Here is a 17,723-nt window from a genome sequence, read left to right as displayed (position 1 = left end):
TGGAGGCTAAGCAAATATACCTACAAATGACAGGTCTTTCCCAAGAGAAGATCCTGAGAGTTTAAGCACTGTGACTTTACAGAAGGCAGGTTGGTTTAATAAGGAAATTTACTTTTAATAAAAAGACAATCAACAATATTTTACTTTGGGCACTTACTCAATATTTCACAATCCTCAACAAGTTTTGAGGTAGGTTAAATATTAGCATTGTATTTTACAAACTAAAACTCAGGCAGACGTTACATCACTTGTCACAAACCACAGCAGGAGTCCTATAATGGTCAAGAATAACATGGTCTCTCTGTATTTCAGATTAATCTTTAATGTGATTTAATGGTGATACCTTGCACATATTCATTAAAAGTAGATATTGCAGAAATTCTACTTTGGGATTGTTTTATATATATTTAAAAAATTTTTAAATATGGAACACTTCATCCTTGAGCAGGGGCCATGCTAATCTCTGTATTGTTCCAATTTTAGATGTGCACCTAAGTGAGCACTATTTTGTAACTCTTATATCAATCCTACAATAATTATACACACTGCGGAATAACCCACATATTCCTATTTCTTAAAATTACAAGTTAGCACATTGCTGATATTGTTGCTTTTCTGCTTTTGGGGGTGGGCAGAAGAGAAAGATGATCAGCAAGCTTTCCTCAGAACATTAGGCTGCCTTTAAGTGCAGGTGCTAGAACTCAAGGCACCATCTACGATGATTTGGGGTGATAGGAAAGCAGGTTTACAAATGGAGCCAAGATCCAGAAAAGATGCCTGGATCCAAAAGAAGGGAAGTCCTGTGTAAGTCAGAAATGAAAAGAAAAATAGTATCATCTTAGATTACTGATCCTCTTTATGATGTTACAGCATTACAAGGACTTACAGGAAGAGCTCCTAAAAGTGCAGTACATTTGTCCCAATAAAGTCTGTTAAAGTTACTACTAACTAGATTAAAAAAACCCACAAAATTAAATTGACATTTTATTAAAGTGACATCTATAGAAGCAAAATACCTACATATTTTAATGAGTATGTTCCACCTAACATGTAAATTACTCTGTCGGAAGCCTGATTCACTTTAGTTCATAATAATTACTTATAATTATTTACCAGAGTTCAGCTCATCCTGCCGTTGGTTCCTGGGCCAGTATTCTCAAGTATTTGTTTCATTAAAAGATCCTTTCATTTAAACAACTGTCAAATATTAGTAATAATACAGGAATAAGAATTGTTAATTAACTGAAAGGTTATAAAAAAATTATTATAAAATACAGCATTCAGCAGAGCAAATTTCAAGAGTAAGGATACAGACACCTACAGACTGAACAGCACAGCCCAACATGATTTGAGTCAAAGAAGCAAGAAAAAAAGGAGGGAAGGGGCCACAGGAGGCAGAGTATCGAAGCCTTTTAGTCTCGTGTCCCCAAAATTGACCGCTGAAGTAAAAAGTTTCTACATTTAAAAAGTTTGTATAAATTACATAAATTGCAATTTTCATAAAAGTCAAAATGAAATGTTCTGCATAGGACAAAAGATATGCCTAAGCAACATATCATATTTGCGCAAGGCCACTGAATGTCATGGGTATTAGTAACAAATGAAAAAGCTTAAGTCTATGGTAGACTAAGCAAAGATTTCAGTTTGGTATTCTTTAAGCCCAAGATTGTAAACTACTCTTATTATACAAAAGCTCTAATGACATACAGAGTTTTGTGTAGGAACTTTTGTGCTTCTGGTTGGCACATCATCTACTTTTTAATATGTGAAATTAATACAGACATTTGTGAGAGGTTGTGCAAAACTACTATATTTACAAAAATGGCACAAAAGTGAATTCAACAGTTGATGCACATGCATACTTCATTCATATCTTTAACAACAAAAGGTATTCTAGCTATAACTAAGTAAAAATATTAGCTTCAATGGCAGCTGTTAAGCACTAGGGTCACATAAGTTACACCAGAAAGGGCAAATATTGCCCAAGTAAACTTCTATCATTAAAGCTGAAACAGGTTTAAGGCCATTCAAGTTCAAGTACAGAAATACAAATCTTTTGGAACCCCATCTATTTGTGTTTGAAATGTGACCTTTCTTTCAACTTGTGGTCTTAAACTTGTTTTATAAAATCCAAAAGGAAAATACAGAAGAGATCAATACAATGGAGGTTAATTAAATAAGACTAACATACAAAGCTATAATTAAGATGATTAAGAAAGCCAAAACATTAAAACTAAAATTTGCTTGGTAGTTGTTAGGACCAGACCTACACTAGGAGATAGGTAATATATACAATTATTTTCAAGTAGATTACTTTATGTTGCTCTAACATGTTCTCTTCATCAGTGCACTGTCAAACTAATCAAAACTCTACACATGTATCTTCCCTTACAATAGCAGCACACACTACCACTACCTGCAAAGCTGTCACTCCTCAAATGACTAAGTGATTGAAAGAAAATAAAAAGCAAGGAAGTAACATCTTAAGAAAAAACAATGGGAATTAGAAGATTCATGCAGTTCAGCTCTTAATCAGCCAGCCAGCTTGCTAGCCACAAGGGATGGTTTCCGTTGAGGAAGGTCCTGTGGAGTGGGAATGTGGTCACCAGTGACCTCTGTCTTATCCGGGGCTGCAGTAGGAAGTTGCTTGTTCTTCATTTTTGCTTTAGCCATGTTGTAATCCCCAGAATCAAAATATTTTTGCTACAAGAAAAAAAATTCAGAGTTTAAAAGCTTTCATATGCAATTATACTAGTTTAAAATGTACATGTGACCCTATATTGTCAGTATAAAATAAGTTATTCTAACGAGAGAGAGCGAAAGAGAGAGAGAGACAGACAGACAGATGAGAATATCAATCAGCACCTGTCTGTGCCCTGACCAGGATCAAACCAGCAACCTCTGCACTTTGAGATGATGCTCTAACCCAGTGGTCCCCAACCTTTATTGGGCCCGGACCGGTTTGTCAGAAAATATTTTCACAGACTGGCCTTTAGGGTAGGACGGATAAATGCACAAAATAAAATTATGCAACTGGCATAAAAACTGTGATATTTTTAAATTTAATTGTCGAACTTACGAGATAAGCGACAAGAGTGAGTCTTAGACGGATGTAACAGAGGGAATCTGGTCATTTTTTAAAAATAAAACATCGTTCAGACTTAAATATAAACGGAAATAATGTAAGTTATTTATTCTTTCTCTGCGGACTGGTACCGGTCCGCGACCCAGGGGTTGGGACCACTGCTCTAACCAACTGAACTACCCAGCCATGGCAATGTTGAACTTTTAAGACCTTCTTTCTTAAAACTGAATCCTCAGTTTTCTTGGGACTTCACAAACTAAACAAATAGAAAAAAGCATGGACTAAGACTACTTCTTGATATTCCACCCAGCTCTGACAGTCTATATAGTCATTATGTACACATATCATATTGTTAAAAATCTAAAATAGGTGTCAATCCTTGACATCTCATAATAACATTAGTAAGTATAGTGAAACAGAAAGGGACCTCATATAAATAACATCTAACCAATCCTCTCAAATTAAGAAGAAACTATTTAAAGGTATATTGCAATTTGCCAGTTTGCTATTATGACGAAGGGAAAACTAAAACCCAGGACTCTGTCATTCAGATGTCTTTTAAAAATCAACTCTTTTAGCATAGGAGGATTCTGTATACTTATTTCTTAATTAAGTGGCATTTTCTCATTTGCAACTATTTACACCAACAACACTAACTCCAAGATACCATTTTGCTGGCTTATCATAATTGAACTACCTCTCTGCTCTTCAATAGTGGTGCTGCTTCTAATTAGAATTAAAGCCAGAAAGAACATCTTCAAACTTAAAGACTTCTTCCTTATATTGAATTATATCCTGGGGTTAATTCACAAGAAATTATTTACTCTAAGGATATGAACATATTTATAAATCTTGATCCAAAGCCCTTTCTAAAACATTAGTAATAATTTTAAATGCTACACAGAGCAAAGAGCGTATTAGCAACATTCAACTTCAACATCACCAGTGGGTATTATTTTAAATATTTCCCTAATTTAGTTGTATGGTATGATTGTTCTTTTTTACATTTCATTGATTTCTATCATGGATAAATATTTTTATCAGTGTTTTAATATTTATATTTTGTGTTAAAATCTTTTATCGAGGAGCTCCTTAATGTTTTTCTTGTGTATCTGAAAGATCTCTTTATGTATTACAGATATTAACTATATTTTTGTAATAATTTCCCCACTAAATTACTTCTCATGGAACAGAGGTTTTATATTTTTGGTATAATTTTTTCTTGCCATCCTATTATTTCAAAGCTGTGAATGTTATTCTTTCATGTAAGTTAAAAAAACCCCATTAAACTATTATTTATGTTAGTTTCTTTAAAGCCAGGAAAATTAAAGAAAACTACCATTCTATATTTTGCCACTTTAAAAAATCATTAGTTGCCCTGGCTGTCTAGCTTGGTTAGAGCTTTGTCCCAAGGCGCAGAGATTGCCGGTTCCATTCCCGGTCAGGGCACATATATATAGGAACAGACGGATGTTCCTAGCTCTGTCTTTCCCTTCCTCTCTCTAAAATCAACAAATAATAATTTGTTAAAATATTATTCTGGTAGAAAGACATATAATACATGACTTGTACATGACCTCATTTATATGTGGAATCTGAAAACAGCCAACTCACAGAAACACAGAGTAGAATGGGGACTAATAGGTGGGGGAAATGGGAAGATGCTGGTCAAAGGACACAAAAACTTTCAATTATAAGGTAAGTTCCAGGGATCTAATGTGCAGCATGGTGACTAGTCAACAATACTGGATCATACCCTTAAAAGTTGCTAATAAGAGAAGGGCTTTAATGTTCTCACCATAACAACAAAGTGGTAATTATGTAAGTAAGAGTGTGTTAACTGTTATAAGCATTTCACTCTATGTCCATGTATCAAGGCATCTCATTATACAGCTTAAATTTACACAACGTTCTATGTCAACTGTATCTCAATAAAGCTGGAAAAATATTCTATTGGAATTTGGTTTACTTGAGAAAATAATCCACATAGAACTAAACACACTGTAAGTTTTGTATTCAAGCTGCAGATAGCAGTATATTTAAGGTATTCATTTAGGGAGAAACATGATTTGGCATCTGATTCAATAAACAATTCTCTTCCATAAACAATGTTTCAATTTTTCTTTCTTCCTGTATGGTATATAATTTGTGTTTAGAGTGAAGATGGAGCCCTTAAATTTTTTATAAAGAAAGGAATTAGAAAAGAAAAACCTAAGAAACATGTAACATTATCTCAATTCATATCTCATTATTCAGAAATAATGACTTCTGCTTCACAAAGTATGGCAGATTTCTAAACTGTTTTCAGTAATTTGAACTACTAAAATTACAAGTGAATAAATTGTATCAGAGCACTTATATGTGAAATGTATTATGTAAAGGAGACAGTCAGCTATGCTTTAAAAATGATCATTTCGTTCAAATAAAAAGTATTTTATCCCTTTGGACATTGTGTGGAAATCACCTTTAAAACGGTTGGAAGTTTAAAAATAGTAGTAATAACATGGGCAGAATAATAAATACCTGCGCTTCAGGATAATGGTTGCTTTTGGAGAGAAGAGAGAAAGGGGATACACAAATACATGGGAGGTTTTAACTAGAGCTATTTTCTTTCTCACAAAGATAAAGCTTAAGTAAATATAGCAAAATATTTAAACATGTTAGATCTGGATAGTGGGTAAATAGGTTCTATTATATTATTTATCTGCACCTTTCTACATGCTTGAAATTATTAGTTAAAAGTGATAAAGAGTCCTGGATTCTTAATTCTTACTATTTATACAGAATGAACAATCTAAAACTTGGGGGGAAATTATATACATACACACACACCTGGTAAGGTACAGAACTAGGTATGCAGATGCCCATTTCACCATCTCTATCTGCACACTGAGTTCACAGAGCTTAAGTATTTGAAGGTTATACACAAGAACTTACCCCTTTCTGCAATCTTTTCCTTAAGAAATCTGAACCTCCAGGCTTTTGTCCCAGATGAGGATACCTTGCTTTTAATTTTGCTTCTTCAACCTTCTCTGGATTAGCCACTTTATCTTCCATTTCCTGAAATAATTTGAAATAAATTACTTCTCTATCACAATTCAGTTATTTAAAATAATTCACCTTTTAATATCCGGATTTTGACTTTAGTTGTCTAATGCCAAGTAATGCAGCATCTGCCTAAGAAATCAAACACAGAGCTTTTAAAACATCTCTATCTTGTTTTTCAAATGAGCCATGTGATAGCTCTATTATAGCTGTGTGATGCATGTGGAACACCCCACACACTGGATAAAAATATCAAGATATCTCAGCTCTGAAGTCTTGCTTGCCATTTCTTTCCAGTCATGTATAATACATTTATAGTTAGTCACCTTCTATGGAATTCATCAGCTCTTTGCCTATATTTAGAAAATCATCTTAATACTGTTAAAATATAAAAGATCTTTTGATCACCTATGTATCCAAAATTGTGCATAACTGGAAACTCCTGAGATTCTTTAATACAAATTAACAGCAGCTTACTTTACCAGCATATTTTGCCTGAATAACTCAATACAGAACACTTTTGATATTTATGAAAAAGAGAAACGTCATCTTCGTCAATCTTCACATCTGTGTATATAAATGCCTAATGACTGTTCATGCTTAAGATTCCAAAATTTTTTTTTTTTTTATACAGGGACAGAGTCAGAGAGAGGGATAGACAGGGACAGACAGACAGACAGGAACGAAGAGATGAGAAGCATCAATCATTAGTTTTTCGTTTTGACACCTTAGTTGTTCATTGATTGCTTTCTCATATGTGCCTTGACCGTGGGCCTTCAGCAGACCGAGTAACCCCTTGCTGGAGCCAGCGACACTGGGTCCAAGCTGGTGAGTTTTTTTTGTTTTTGTTTTTTTTTTTTGCTTAAGCCAGATGAGCCTGCGCTCAAGCTGGCAACCTCGGGGTCTTGAACCTGGGTCCTCCACATCCCAGTCCGATGCTCTATCCACTGCACCACTGCCCAGTCAGGCTAAAGATTCCATTTTCTTTTTTAATTTTGTATTTTTCTGAAGCTGGAAACGGGGAGGCAGTCAGACAGACTCCCGCATGCACCCGACCAGGATCCACCCGGCATGCCCACCAGAGGGCGTTGCTCTGTTGCAACCAGAGCCATTCTAGCGCCTGAGGCAGAGGCCAGAGAGCCATCCCCAGCGCCCGGGCCAACTTTGCTCCAATGGAGCCTTGGCTGCGGGAGGGGAAGAGAGAGACAGAGAGGGGGAGGGGTGGAGAAGCAGATGGGCACCTCTCCTGTGTGCCCTGGCCGGGAATCGAACCCGGGACTCCTGCACACCAGGCCGACGCTCTACCACTGAGCCAACCGGCCAGGGCCTAAAGATTCCATTTTTTAATGCATCAAAAACATGTTTTCTGACCAAGGGCTATCAATATAATATTTTAAGGCTATTCAGCTTTAACACCAGCCCTCATAAAACTAGGCAGAACACCATGGCTGATACCAGGACCTGCAAGAATGATCAACTACTCCCTACCCTGGCCCCAACCAATCAGTGGAGCCCATGACGCCAACTCTATTAGTCACCATGATTAATAATTTTCCCCCAGGCCTGACCTGTGGTGGCGCAGTGGATAAAGTGTCGACCTGGAAATGCTGAGGTCGCCAGTTCAAAACTCTGGGCTTGCCTGGTCAAGGCACATATGGGAGTTGATGCTTCCTGCTCCTCCCCCCTGTCTCTCTCTCCTCTCCCTCCCTCCGTCCCTCCCTCCCTCTCTCTCTCTCTCCCTCCCTCCATCTCTCTCTCCTCTCTAAAATGAATAAAAAATAAAATAAAAAATTTTCCCCCAAATAACACCTATCCCCTAGAAACCATCAGGGAACCAGGTCTTAAGAGTGCCAGCTCACCTGTGTCATCTGGCTTGGTGCCATTTTCTTAATAAACCCTTACTTTCTTTGCTGCAAACTCCTGTTCCTCCTGTTTTACTGGGCTTTGATGTGCTCAGGCAAAAGAACCCTTTAGTTTGGTAACAACAGGAAGTATTTTAGCTCTTCATCTCTTCACTTTTCCTTCTCCAGCCAAGAAAACCATGAACCAATGATTCACTCATGCCATAGTGACTATGTGCCATAGTGACTATCTCATGCTCTTCTTTTTTTTTTTTCCTTCTTTCTTTAAAACTGGAAATGGGGAGAGACAGTCAGACAGACTTCCGCATGCGCCCGACCGGGATCCACCTGGCACGCCCACCAGGGGCGGATGCTCTGCCCCTATGGGCATCGCTCTGCCGCGTCCAGAGCCACTCTAGCGCCTGGGGCAGAGGCCAAGGAGCCATCCCCAGCGCCGGGCCATCTTTGCTCCAATGGAGCCTTGGCTGCGGGAGGGGAAGAGAGAGACAGAGAGGAAGGGGGGAGGTGGAGAAGCAAATGGGCGCTTCTCCTGTGTGCCCTGGCCGGGAATCGAACCCGGGTCCCCCGCACGCCAGGCTGACGCTCTACCGCTGAGCCAACCGGCCAGGGCCCAGATAAAGACTCTTAAATAGCATCAGTGACTCTGCCAGTCATTCCATTCAAGAAGGGTATGCCCCAGAGAGCTCAAGCATGAGGTGTGTTATGCAAACCTGTCATTCCCATGGTCTTGATCCCTGGGTGTCTTTCAGAGTGTAAGTACATCAATATACTATTTACCATTCTAGTGTTGAAAAACTCAGCCTCTACAGCAAAAGCCTACTACCTCAGTTGGCAATTGACTGAAGAATCAGCCCAGCCTGTTCAATCACTACACAACAGAGTGAATAACCGACCTACTGAGAATTGATGGGGCAGTTTCCAATCTGATCATGACTTCACCAGGGTTGTCAAGGGGGGATTTTAGTTATAAGCAATTTTGCCTTACTAACTTTAGAATCTAATTAATGCTCATAGAAGATACTATACTACACTGTAGTGATCACAGAAGCTGGAGAAATCATAAATTTAAGGTTACCAGTTTCATGTAGGAGGTAGGCTGGATCACTGCAGTTTCTTCTCTATGGCTCAGCCTTCACTCGGGCATCTACTATGGCTGAGTGAAGGGTATTAGTAATGGTACAACTCAGAAGTAGAATTGGGAGGAAGGACCTACTTGAGTCTACTATAAAGTTATCTTTGGCCCTGGCCAGTTGGCTCAGCAGCAGAGCATAGGCCCGGCGTGTGGAAGTCGCTGGTTCAATTCCCGGTCAGGGCACACAGAAGTGACCACATGCTTCTCCATGCCACTCCCCTTCCCCTCCTGCAGCCATGGCTCAAATGAGCAAGTTGGCCCTGGGCGTTGAGGACAGCTCCATGGTCTCACCTCAGGCACTAAAATACAAATACTGATTGACTTATGACCTATGCAACTTATGACCATTCGACTTTACGACCACAATCGCTCGCCATGACTGCTCCGCGCCCTGGCAGCGCAAGCATTGCCCAGCTGGGTGTACGACAGTGCGGACCAACTTCCGGCAGCACTACCATCTCCGCGTGCACCATTTCAACTGTTATCCCAGACTCGGTACAGCAATTTGTGTTTTGTGTCTTGGATATTTTTCATCAAAACCCTCCCAAGATGTTTACCAAGAGGAAATTGTCTTTGCAAATGTTAAACCAGTTGTAGTGGTAATGCAGTGTTTTACTTAAACCTGATGAATGTAAAAATAAGAAACAAAATGGTGTAGAGATGATACAAATGGCATAAAATGAACAAAGATAATTATGATATATAACAATAATGAAAGAAAATTATGATAAAATTTGACTTAAACGCCTGACCTGTGGTGGCGCAGTGGATACAGCATCAACCTCAGGGGTCCCCAAACTTTTTACACAGGGGGCCAGTTCACTGTCCCTCAGACCGTTGGAGGGCCAGACTATAAAAAAAACTATGAACAAATCCCTATGCACACTGCACGTATCTTATTTTAAAGTAAAAAAACAAAATGGGAACAAATACAATATTTAAAATAAAGAACAAGTAAATTTAAATCAACAAACTGACCAGTATTTCAATGGGAACTATGCTCCTCTCACTGACCACCAATGAAAGAGGTGCCTCTTCTGGAAGTGCGGTGGGGGCCGGATAAATGGCCTCAGGGGGCCGCATGTGGCCCGCGGGCCGTAGTTGGGGACCCCTGATCAACCTGGAACACTGAGGTCGCCGGTTCAAATCCTGGGCTTGCCTGGTCAAGGCACATACAGGGAGCAACTATTACGAGTTGACGCTTCCTGTTTCTCCCCCCCTCTTTCCTTCTCTCTATCTCTCTCCCCCCCCTCTCTAAAAATTAATAAAGAAAAATTAAAATATATGACTTAAACATTTTTATAACATCATTTCACAATACTGTGCATATAGCCTACTCAAATTACGACCAAATCGTGTTATGACCGGTCTGTTGGAACCAATCATGGTCATTAAGTCAAGCACTAGTAGTTCAGTTGGCAAGTAACGGAGCAGCAGCCCCAGATGAGCAGAACATCAGCCCAGATGGGGGTTGCCAGGTAGAACCTGGTCAGGGCACATGCCTGTCTCAATTAAAAAAAAGCAACAACTAAAAAACAAAACAAAACAACAAAAAACTTATTTTTTAAATTGGTTGACATTAAAAACAACTCTAACGTGATTACAGCTTTTCAGTTCCACATTTCCAATAATAACAGCCAGCTTTCATGGGTCTAGGAAGTAAAGGCTCTCTACTTCTTCCTTTGCTTGACTTTAATGATCAGTTCTGTATCTAAAACAGATTCCTTAAAATTTCTGGTATAGGGGTACCAACTTTCGCTAGTTTGCAGTCTTTCTTTAGGTTTCCCCCATTTTATATAAGGGGGTAAAACTGAGCACCATAAGACATCTTATCTGGTGTTCCTTTACTTTTTCTTTTATTAAAAGAGAGGAGGGAAAATAGACAGACAGACTGCTGCATGTGCCCTGATTGGGATCCACCCAGCAACCCATCTGGGGCTGATGCTTGAATCAACTGAGCTATCCTCAGCGCCTGAGGCCAATGCTCAAACCAATAGAGCCACTGGCTGCAAGAGGGGAAGAGAGAGAGAGAAGGGGGAGAAAAAAGGGAAGAGAAGAAGAAGGTGGCTTTTCATGTGTGCCCTGACCAGGAATTGAACCCAGGACATCCACATACAGGGCTAATGCTTTATCCACTGAGCCAACAAGCCAGGGCCTCCCTTTCTTTTTTAGCAAGCAAGTGAGCAAGACAGATAGGGACAGACAGGAAGGGAGAGAGATGAGAAGCATCAATTCTTCATTGCAGCACCTTAGTTGTTCATTGACTGCTTTCTCATATGTGCCTTGACCCCTTGCTCAAGCCTGTGACCTTGGGCTCAAGCCAACAACCCCACGCTCAAGCTGGTGGGCCTGTTCTCAAGCCGGATGAGCCCACGCTCAAACCGGAGACCTCGGGGTCTTGAATCTGGGTCTTCTGTGTCCCAGTCTGACGCTCTATCCACTGAGCCACAGCCTAGTCAGGCAGGCCCTTACTTTCTTTTCTTTTTTTTTCCTTCCTTTCCTAATAAGAAATACATTTATATATGTTTACATATAATAGTAAGCATGTTCAATTCAATTAAAATAACAACATACTATAGAAAATGTTTTGGAAAAGACGGTACTCAGACGTCACGGAAATGGCGCCGTGAGCAGCGCGTCCAACAGATCTCCCCAAAATCACAACAAATTTATCAACTAGAAACAGAAAAATTTATCCTCGGAGCATTCCGGAGTTCCACACAAACTGAAAGCGAAAGGACTGTTATCACTTGAATCTGAGAGACGAGGGTGTGGAGGAAGCTAACTACCGCAGGAACATTCATTCAAGCCGCGGAGGGAGCGCGCCTGTGGTGAGTCGGCCCACACTCGGGAGCGGTGAGCAGCCGCCGGCGCGCGCCCGGTCCGGTTGCAGAGCAAGCACCGCTAACGTTCCCAGCGGCCCGCGCACTGCGGGTGAGAGTCCCCAGCCACCGGTGCCTGGAGCACCCCACTCGCGTGCGTGCCCTACTGGCCCGCACACCCAGGGTGCCCCATTATCCTGCGCCTGGTGCGCCCTACTGGCCCGCACACCCAGGGTGCCCCATTATCCTGCGCCCGGTGCGCCCCAGCCGCCAGCGGTGGGGCGAGCAGGAGAGGCGCCAGGGCGGTCTTCCCTACTTGGGAGATTCTCTCCATGGGCGGGGCACCTCACCCAGCCATTCAAGCTAACAATCAAGCGTTGGGGGAGGGGCGCGCAGGCAGCCTGAAATACCTTCGGGAGCACAGCAGCGGACCCAATCACTGAAATTAGCTTAACCCATGAAATCTGCGCACCCACGGGCTCTAACTGATAAGATCTCTCTCAGTTCAGAGATCCAAGACAAGAGGCGTGATATTTCTTAGTACCTCTCGCTTAAGGGGCAGGGGCAACTTCTGATTGATAGAGCCTCCATATTCAGGGATAAACGTTAACAAGAGGGACTTGGCAGATAATAAGATCTTTACTACACTAGTCGCAAGCAGAGACTAGTGCCTTTTCTTCCCAGCCAAAAGAGGCTACAAAATGTGGAAAGCCTGGGTTGAGTGGTCCAACTGAATGCTAGGCGCTGAACAGTCACCTTGACAACAATTGACTCCCACCCCTGCCTGATTACACTGGAGGCTCTGACTGCCAGAGCCTTTCCCAAAGCCTTGCGCTGAGTGGGGATAGAGTGGGGATTTCCTAGCCATTTGAGCCTCTTACTCCCCAGGCAGAAGCAGTAGCAGCCTTATAGCTGGATCACCAGGCTGCTAATTCAGGAAGGGGGGACTAGGAGAGAGACTCCAGGAAAGCAAACTCTCTCATCGTTGGACCTTGCAAACGCCAACAAGCCTTGACTACCAGCAAGACTAAAGCCAATTATATGACATTGCCATAGAATCCCATCAACTGCAAATCCCTACCTAAGTGTGACACAGGGGCAGAGCCTGGGGTACAGAGTCACTGACCAGGAAGAGGGAGAGAAAAGAAAAAGGAAGAAGTTAACCTCTCAAAATCAAGAAAAATCCAGAGACTTTACAACTTGTTCCACTAATTTTTTTTTTTTTGCTGTTGTTTGTTTCTTCTATCTTATTGCCTTTATTATTATTATTTCCATTTCCTCCACCTCGGTCCTTCTATTCTCTGCCCATCTTATGCTTCCCTTTTCTTTTTTTTTTTTTGTATTTTTCCGTAGCTGGAAACAGGAAGAGACAGTCAGACAGACTTCCGCATGCGCCCGACCGGGATCCACCCGGCACGCCCACCAGGGGCGGCGCTCTGCCCACCAGGGGGCGATGCTCTGCCCCTCCGGGGCGTCGCTCTGCCGCGACCAGAGCCACTCTAGCGCCTGGGGCAGAGGCCAAGGAGCCATCCCCAGCGCCCGGGCCATCTTTGCTCCAATGGAGCCTTGGCTGCGGGAGGGGAAGAGAGAGACAGAGAGGAAGGAGGGGGGGGTGGAGAAGCAAATGGGCACTTCTCCTATGTGCCCTGGCTGGGAATCGAACCCGGGTCCCCCGCACGCCAGGCCGACGCTCTACCGCCGAGCCAACCAGCCAGGGCCTGCTTCCCTTTTCTTGAACTACACTACCCATGAGTGTTACATTTTATTTCTTATCTTCATCCTCACCCTCCTTTAAAGTTATACTCCAAAACACTTAACTCTCTCTCTCTCTTTTGTTTTTTTTGTTGTTTTTTTTTTGATTTGCTTTGTTTTTTTCTCTTCCTTTTTTTTTTCTTCCTTCGTTTTTCTTTTTCTTATTTTTTCCTTTCTATTTGTTTTTTCTTTTCTCGTTTTACTTTTCCTCCCATTTAATCCTCAATCACGAACAAATTAGTTAATTTGGGACTCAAGGTTTTTTTTTTGGTTTTATTTTTCTTTTTCGCTTTTGTTTTTGTTTTTTGTTTGTTTATTTTTGTGGCATTTTGGGTACTTTTTACGTTGCTTTTTAACTTACTAACTAGCACTCCTCCCAACCCAAGGTCTCCATTGTATTTAGTCTTCGCTCCACTTAATACAACAGATTTTTACTTATTATTTTTATTTTTTTCTTTATTATTCTTTTTTTTTCTCCTTTTTTCTGGTTCCCTCTTATCCCTCTCATTATATCTCTTAGTCGACCATCACTTACAAGCAAATCATCTTATACTTGTCTAAGATTTTCTTCCCCCCTTTTTTTTTTTTTTTTGCATTTAGTAGGTCCCTAGTCCCTTTTTTTGCCCCTTGAACTCTTCACCCCAAATCAGGCCCTCCATTATAGGCAGTTTTTGTTCCATTTAGCATAATATAATTCACAGGTCATCACGATATTTCCCTGAGGAGGGGAGAGGAGGGAAAGAGAAGAAAGAAAAAAGGGGGAAATAATAAATTATTAGGTTTTTTTTTGTGGGGTGTTTTACCTTTTTTTTTTTTTTTTCTCTTTTTTACTCTTTATTAATTCTAATTAGTGCTATCAACAAGACCACCCTCAGATGCCAATAAGAAAGAGGCAATCGAATATTATGGATACAAAAGAAAGAGAGGTAACACAAATAGATGTGGAAAAATCTATGGAGAAAAGACTTAACATATTGGAAGCCTTGGAGCTAAATGACAGAGAATTTAAAATAGAAATCTTAAAAATACTCAGAGATATACAAGAAAACACAGAAAGGCAATTTAGGGAGATCAGAAAACAACTCAATGAACACAAAGAATATATTACCAAGGAAATTGAAACTATAAAAACAAATCAAACAGAAATAAAAAACTCAATTCATGAGCTGAAAAATGAGGTAACAAGCTTAGCTAACAGAACAGCCCAGATAGAAGATAGGATTAGTGAAATAGAAGACAAACAACTTGAGGCACAACAGAGAGAAGAAGAAAGAGAGTCAAAAATAATAAAAAACGAGAAAGCCCTACAGGAATTGTCTGACTCCATCAGAAAGAATAACATAAGAATAATAGGTATATCAGAGGGAGAAGAGAAAGAAAATGGAATGGAGAATATACTCAAACAAATAATAGACGAGAACTTCCCAAGCCTGTGGAAAGAACTAAAGCCTCAAATTCAAGAAGCAAACAGAACACCAAGTTTTATTAACCCTAACAATCCCACTCCAAGGCACATCATAATAAAGATGACACAAACCAATGACAAAGAAAAAATTCTCAAGGCAGCCAGGGAAAAGAAGAATACAACATATAAAGGAAGGCCTATTAGATTATCATCAGATTTCTCAGCAGAAACTCTACAAGCTAGAAGAGAGTGGACCCCAATATTTAAAGCCCTGAAAGAGAGGAACTTTCAGCCAAGAATACTATACCCATCAAAGCTATCCTTCAAGTACGAAGGAGATATAAAAACATTCACAAATACAGAAAAGATGAGAGAATTTATCAGCAGAAAGCCCCCACTCCAGGAAATACTAAAGGGGGTTTTCCAACCAGATTCAAAGAACAAAAGAAAACAACACCACAAGTAATAGTTCCACCAAGAACACAATAAAACCAAACTTAAACTGTGACAACAAAGGAAAAAAAGGGGGGAGAGGATGGAGATTAACAGTAGCAAAGGACGATGAAGTGCAGAAATACTCATAAGATAGGGTACTACAATGAATATGGTAGGTACCCTTTTCATTACTTAATGGTAACCACCCTTGAAAAAACCACCACAAAAACACTTGACTTAAAAAAGGTAGCAACTGAGGAAAGAAGTATGGAACACAAACAAACAAAAACAAATGATAGAAAAACAAAAGAGAAGAATCAAACAAGATATAAAACTAACAGAAAACAACTTATAAAATGGCAGTAGGGAACCCACAAGTGTCAATAATTACACTAAATGTAAATGGATTAAATTTACCAATAAAAAGACACAGAGTAGGGGCCCTGGCTGGTTGGCTCAGCGGTAGAGCGTCGGCCTAGCGTGCGGAGGACCCGGGTTCGATTCCCTGCCAGGGCACACGGGAGAGGCGCCCATTTGCTTCTCCACCCCTCCGCCGCGCTTTCCTCTCTGTCTCTCTCTTCCCCTCCCGCAGCCGAGGCTCCATTGGAGCAAGGATGGCCTGGGCGCTGGGGATGGCTCTGTGGCCTCTGCCCCAGGCGCTAGAGTGGCTCTGGTCGCAACATGGCGACGCCCAGGATGGGCAGATTATCGCCCCCTGGTGGGCAGAGCGTCGCCCCTGGTGGGTGTGCCGGGTGGATCCCGGTCGGGCGCATGCGGGAGTCTGTCTGACTGTCTCTCCCTGTTTCCAGCTTCAGAAAAATGAAAAAAAAAACACAAAAAACATAAAATAAAATAAAAAAGACACAGAGTAGCAGAATGGATTAAAAAAGAAAATCCAACTATATGCTGCCTACAAGAAACACATCTAAGCAACAAGGATAAAAACAAATTCAAAGTGAAAGGCTGGAAAACAATACTCCAAGCAAACAACACCCAAAAAAAAGCAGGTGTAGCAATACTCATATCTAATAATGCTGACTACAAGACAGAAAAAGTACTCAGAGACAAAAATGGTCATTTCATAATGATTAAGGGGAAGTTGAATCAAGAAGACATAACAATCCTTAATATATATGCACCAAACCAAGGAGCACCAAAATATATAAGACAGCTACTTATTGACCTTAAAACAAAAACTAACAAAAATACAATCATACTTGGAGACCTCAATACACCGCTGACGGCTCTAGATCGGTCATCCAAACAGAGAATCAATAAAGATATAGTGGCCTTAAACGAAATACTAGAACACCTGGATATGATAGACATCTACAGGACACTTCATCCCAAAGCGACAGAGTATACATTTTTCTCTAGTGTACATGGAACATTCTCAAGAATTGACCATATGTTGGGCCACAAAGACAATATCAGCAAATTTAGAAAAATTGAAATTGTACCAAGCATATTCTCTGATCATAAAGCCTTGAAACTAGAATTCAACTGCAAAAAAGAGGGGGAAAAACCCACAAAAATGTGGAAACTAAACAACATACTTCTAAAAAATGAATGGGTCAAAGAAGAAATAAGCGCAGAGATCAAAAGATACATACAGACAAATGAAAATGAAAATACGACATATCAGAATCTCTGGGATGCAGCAAAAGCAGTAATAAGAGGAAAGTTCATATCACTGCAGGCCTATATGAACAAACAAGAGAGAGCCGAAGTAAACCACTTAACTTCACACCTTAAGGAACTAGAAAAAGAAGAACAAAGACAACCCAAAACCAGCCGAAGAAAGGAGATAATAAAAATCAGAGCAGAAATAAATGAATTAGAGAACAGAAAAACTATAGAAAAAATCAATAAAACAAGGAGCTGGTTCTTTGAAAAGATCAACAAAATTGACAAACCCTTGGCAAGACTCACCAAGGAAAAAAGACACAGGACTCAAATAAATAAAATCCAAAATGAAAGAGGAGAGATCACCACAGACATCACAGATATACAAAGAATTATTGTAGAATACTATGAAAAATTATATGCCACCAAATACAACAATCTAGAAGAAATGGATAAATTCCTAGAACAATACAACCTTCCTAGACTGAGTCATGAAGAAGCGGAAAGCCTAAACAGACCAATCAGCAGGGAGGAAATAGAAAAAACTATTAAAAACCTC

General features: G+C 40.4%; 1 protein-coding gene and 1 non-coding gene across 3 annotated transcripts in view; both read right to left on the bottom strand.

Moving 5' to 3' along the window:
• Nucleotides 1–401: 401 nt before the first annotated feature.
• Nucleotides 402–503, bottom strand: LOC136377830 (U6 spliceosomal RNA). The gene has a single exon (XR_010746454.1). It is a non-coding gene; the product is annotated as a U6 spliceosomal RNA (small nuclear RNA).
• Nucleotides 504–2,069: 1,566 nt separating this feature from the next.
• The window catches only part of ARPP19 (cAMP regulated phosphoprotein 19), a 29,424-nt gene continuing 13,770 nt past the window's right edge, over nucleotides 2,070–17,723 (bottom strand). For both annotated transcript variants that reach the window (XM_066387972.1, XM_066387973.1), the window contains exons 3-4: nucleotides 6,023–6,145; nucleotides 2,070–2,703 (exon numbers count right to left, since the gene is read on the bottom strand). In XM_066387972.1, coding sequence (XP_066244069.1) covers nucleotides 2,533–2,703; nucleotides 6,023–6,145 — 294 coding nt within the window. In that variant the 3' untranslated portion in view covers nucleotides 2,070–2,532. The remainder of the gene's footprint in view (nucleotides 2,704–6,022; nucleotides 6,146–17,723) is intronic.

This window comes from Saccopteryx leptura, chromosome 6, assembly GCF_036850995.1.
Source record: "Saccopteryx leptura isolate mSacLep1 chromosome 6, mSacLep1_pri_phased_curated, whole genome shotgun sequence".
NCBI classification, from domain to species: Eukaryota; Metazoa; Chordata; class Mammalia; order Chiroptera; family Emballonuridae; genus Saccopteryx; species Saccopteryx leptura.
The sequence above is the reverse complement of the archived record's forward strand: the minus strand, read 5'-3'. Positions and strand labels throughout refer to the sequence as shown.